Genomic DNA, 5,000 nt, shown 5'->3' on the forward strand with positions numbered 1-5,000 from the left:
CTTAACATGTATTATGTTGAATTATCTATGCATAAACACTGTTTAAACCAGCAAAAACAACTTGAGCTTGTTGTTGATCCTTAACATGTATTATGTTGAATTATCTATGCATAAACACTGTTTAAACCAGCAAAAACAACTTGAGCTTGTTGTTGATCCTTAACATGTATTATGTTGAATTATCTATGCATAAACACTGTTTAAACCAGCAAAAACAACTTGAGCTTGTTGTTGATCCTTAACATGTATTATGTTGAATTATCTATGCATAAACACTGTTTAAACCAGCAAAAACAACTTGAGCTTGTTGTTGATCCTTAACATGTATTATGTTGAATTATCTATGCATAAACACTGTTTAAAGTTAAACCAACAAAAACAACTTGAGCTTGCTGTTGATCCTTAACATGTATTATGTTGAATTATCTATGCATAAACACTGTTTAAACCAACAAAAACAACCCTGAATAAATGAAAATGAAATTCTTCTCTTAACACCAAAGACAGTTTCCAAGTGAACGGAATTCATCTTTCAGGACTGAAATACGTATATATATATATTTTAACAGTGCAAGAAAACATGAAAAGCAGTGTAAAAAGGAATGCAAGGCATTGTTATGCCAACATCATGTTTCTAAAATTTCATATCAGTAGACGATCTTTGGAAATAGTTGCCGAGTTTGTATGGGTTGTGAAAGAGTGAATCGTCTTGCTTTCAGTGAGGCAAGCTTCCCCACGTAACGTTATACGCCATGCGCCAGTCACTACCGAGTCAACCTTCCCCACGTAACGTTATACGCCATGCGCCAGTCACTAGCGAGGCAACCTTCCTCATGTAATGTTATACGCCATGCGCCAGTCACTAGCGAGGGGTGTGTCTGACACACGTGGACAAGGAGCATGTGTGAAAAGTTTGCCTCAAATAAAAGCAATTTCACAACCCATACAAACCTGACAGAGTTATATCCGAACATCGTTTATTAGGATAAGCAGATTGAGGTATGAAGGGGTTTCCAAAGGCCTGCAATGACCACTCACCCTTTCCTTGAACTTGAGGTCCTCCACGAGACTGGTGTTGTCCTTGGCAGAGTTCTCGATCTTAGACAGCCGGTCATTCTGAAGCTGCAACATTTCATCCAAAGCATGCAGCAAATACAAAGGGTTATGGAACAACCAACTAAGCTGCAACATTTCATCCAAAGCATGCAGCAAATACAAAGGGTTATGGAACAACCAACTAAGCTGCAACATTTCATCCAAAGCATGCAGCAAATACAAAGGGTTATGGAACAACCAACTAAGCTGCAACATTTCATCCAAAGCATTTTTTATTTTTTTAATTTTTTTTGCTTAACGCCCAGCCGACCACGAAGGGCGGTGCTGCTTTGACATATAACGTGCGCTACACACAAGACAGAAGTTGCAGCACAGGCTTCATGTCTCACCCAGTCACATTATTCTGACACCGGACCAACCAGTCCTAGCACTAACCCCATAATGCCAGACGCCAGGCGGAGCAGCCACTAGATTGCCAATTTTAAAGTCTTAGGTATGACCCGGCCGGGGTTCGAACCCACGACCTCCTGATCACGGGGCGGACGCCTTACCACTAGGCCAACCGTGCAAATACAAAGGGTTATGGAACAACCAACTAAGCTGCAACATTTCATCCAAAGCATGCAGCATACACAAAGGGTTATTGAAGGAGAAACATCATGGAACCCCTTGTTAAGACCTCCAAACATCACGGAACCCCCTTGTTAAGACCTCCAAACATCATGGAACCCCCTTGTTAAGACCTCCAAACATCATGGAACCCCTTGTTAAGACCTCCAAACATCATGGAACCCCTTGTTAAGACCTCCAAACATCATGGAACCCCCTTGTTAAGACCTCCAAACATCATGGAACCCCCTTGTTAAGACCTCCAAACATCATGGAACCCCTTGTTAAGACCTCCAAACATCATGGAACCCCCTTGTTAAGACCTCCAAACATCATGGAACCCCCTTGTTAAGACCTCCAAACATCATGGAACCCCTTGTTAAGACCTCCAAACATCATGGAACCCCCTTGTTGAGACCTCCAAACATCATGGAACCCCCTTGTTAAGACCTCCAAACATCATGGAACCCCCTTGTTAAGACCTCCAAACATCATGGAACCCCCTTGTTAAGACCTCCAAACATCATGGAACCCCCTTGTTAAGACCTCCAAACATCATGGAACCCCTTGTTAAGACCTCCAAACATCATGGAACCCCTTGTTAAGACCTCCAAACATCTGAGACAAGGTCTTAAAAAGAGGGGGTCTTTGTTTGGAGATAAATGTACACGGTTTTTAACAGAAAGTTTGAAAAAAATCAAGGTCTTAAGAGGGAGGAAGTCTTGACAAGTCTTAAAAAAAGATTTTTTTTGGGGGGGGGGGGGGGGGGGGGGGGTTAAACCATCTTTTTAAGACCTCCCAAAATCTGAGACTACAAGGTTTATTCTGAAATTGGGGGGGTCATAATAGGGCTGTTCCACTGTACACGCAAGAGTAACTACCTCGAGTGTTGCCTGCGCCTCCTTCAGTTTGTGCATGAGGACTGTCCTGCGCGCCTCGCTGTCTTCAAGCTGGGTGTGCAGGTGTCGTGTCGGCTTTTCGTGCAGCACCTCCGTGATCTCCTGTCTTGTCAGGCCGTTGAGGCGCGACAGGGACCGCGACCGAGGCAAGCGTGTCAGGGTGGGCGAGAAATCCTCCATGACTCGACTCCGCGACTTGTAGGAGCTGTGGAAACAACAACATACCAAGAAAACAAATTATATGTACAATGTCGATTTTTCAAAACTTCATTCAATTCATTTTGTTTTTGAATTTTGGTTTTGATCAATAATTTCTGCATACATTTTTGTTTCCTACCCTGATTATCAAAACCTAACATTGTGCTACACATAGCGTCCTACTCTGCATACAGTGGTCCCTTTGTATTAAAACCTCCCAACATGTTGATAACATGTAAGTCTTAACAGCGAGGGAGTCTATACACACAGAGGTAAATCTACAGACTTTAAGGAAAGAAGTTCCAGGAAAACAAGGTCCTTATCCCGGAGGAGTCTGAAAATAGACACATACTTTAACTGATAAAATGAGGTATTTAAGAGAGGTTATGAACCGAAAGTAACCAAACAAATCTTACAAGGGAGGAAGTCTTAAATGGTAGGTTCCACTGCACTGCAATATCAAGTCTACCTACCCAAAGCCACTGTACTGCAATATCAAGTCTACCTACCCAAAGCCACTGTACTGCAATATCAAGTCTACCTACCCAAAGCCACTGTACTGCAATATCAAGTCTACCTACCCAAAGCCACTGTACTGCAATATCAAGTCTACCTACCCTAAGCCACTGTACTGCAATATCAAGTCTACCTACCCAAAGCCACTGTACTGCAATATCAAGTCTACCTACCCAAAGCCACTGTACTGCAATATCAAGTCTACCTACCCAAAGCCACTGTACCGCAATATCAAGTCTACCTACCCAAAGCCACTGTACTGCAATATCAAGTCTACCTACCCAAAGCCACTGTACTGCAATATCAAGTCTACCTACCCAAAGCCACTGTACTGCAATATCAAGTTTACCTACCCAAAGCCACTGTACTGCAATATCAAGTCTACCTACCAGGGATCGCGTTTACGCACGATTGTTGCGTATTTGACGCATTTTAAAAGTCGCTGACGCGTTTTTTTCGCCGCGCCGCGTAAGCCATACGCAAAAATATTGTAACTTTTTCTTGTCTTCACGCAGCGCTTTTGCTCTGACTTAATAATCACCCGATCCTGAAACTGACTATAGGGCTCGAGAAGTGACGACACACATGAAATCTGCGCGTCAAAACTAAAGTCCGTTTCTTTTTGCATCGAAGTATCGCAAACGAACGTAACGAGGGTATTACCAGATAATGTCTTGTCGGATAATGAAACAGACATTAGCTGCTCTCCCATCTCGTGCTTCCAAAAGGCGGAAAGTGTGTCCAGTCGTATTAGAGCGGGAAACAAACTCAGCATGGCGTCTAAAAGTCTTTTTGCTCTGGGATTTTCAACAACGAAGCGTGCGGCTGAGGATCTTACTGAAAGTGAAAGTTCAGATAATGAAGAGGAACAACCGTCAAGTTCAACAAGTTCAGCAGGAAAACTCGCCGTATTTAGGTAAGGAGTGTCTTTAAGTCTTTCGTGCGTGTTTTGTTTGTGTCTGTACGTGTTTTCGTAGTACGCAAAAATATTGGTCCGTGACGCGTTTTTTTCGTTTCGTTGCGTATGACTTACGCGTTTTTTAAAAAGCTAGCGCGATCCCTGCCTACCCAAAGCCACTGTACTGCAATATCAAGTCTACCCACCCAAAGCCACTGTACTGCAATATCAAGTCTACCTACCCAAAGCCACTGTATTGCAATATCAAGTCTACCTACCCAAAGCCACTGTACTGCAATATCAAGTCTACCCACCCAAAGCCACTGTACTGCAATATCAAGTCTACCTACCCTAAGCCACTGTACTGCAATATCAAGTCTACCTACCCAAAGCCACTGTACTGCAATATCAAGTCTACCTACCCAAAGCCACTGTACTGCAATATCAAGTCTACCTACCCAAAGCCACTGTACTGCAATATTAAGTCTACCTACCCAAAGCCACTGTCGGTGTCGGGGAAGGCCATGGAGAGGTCGTGCACAGCCTTGACGGGAGCGCGGGGACTCCCTCTGCCCGGCGAGAAGTCATAGTCCAGCAGCCCCGAGTGATGCATGCTGCCTAGGTCACCATTCACCTGGCTCCCTGCCAGCAGGTCCTCCACCTGTACAGGTAAACACTCAGGTAAAGGTACACAAGGAGTGATGCATGCTGCCCAGGTCACCGTTCACCTGACCCCCTGCCAGCAGGTCCTCCACCTGTACAGGTAACAATTCAGGTAAACACTCAGGTAAAGGTACACATGTAGTGATGCATGCTGTCTAGCT

At 43.9% G+C, this 5,000-nt stretch overlaps 1 protein-coding gene across 1 annotated transcript in view; it reads right to left on the reverse strand.

Moving 5' to 3' along the window:
• LOC138949917 (protein Daple-like) overlaps positions 1-5,000 on the reverse strand; it is a 110,831-nt gene that overhangs the window by 54,711 nt on the left and 51,120 nt on the right. The window contains exons 3-6 of the mRNA XM_070321703.1: positions 4,905-4,931; positions 4,671-4,810; positions 2,547-2,769; positions 1,039-1,122 (exon numbers count right to left, since the gene is read on the reverse strand). Coding sequence (XP_070177804.1) covers positions 1,039-1,122; positions 2,547-2,769; positions 4,671-4,810; positions 4,905-4,931 — 474 coding nt within the window. The remainder of the gene's footprint in view (positions 1-1,038; positions 1,123-2,546; positions 2,770-4,670; positions 4,811-4,904; positions 4,932-5,000) is intronic.

Source organism: Littorina saxatilis, linkage group LG1, assembly GCF_037325665.1.
Source record: "Littorina saxatilis isolate snail1 linkage group LG1, US_GU_Lsax_2.0, whole genome shotgun sequence".
Lineage (NCBI taxonomy): Eukaryota > Metazoa > Mollusca > Gastropoda > Littorinimorpha > Littorinidae > Littorina > Littorina saxatilis.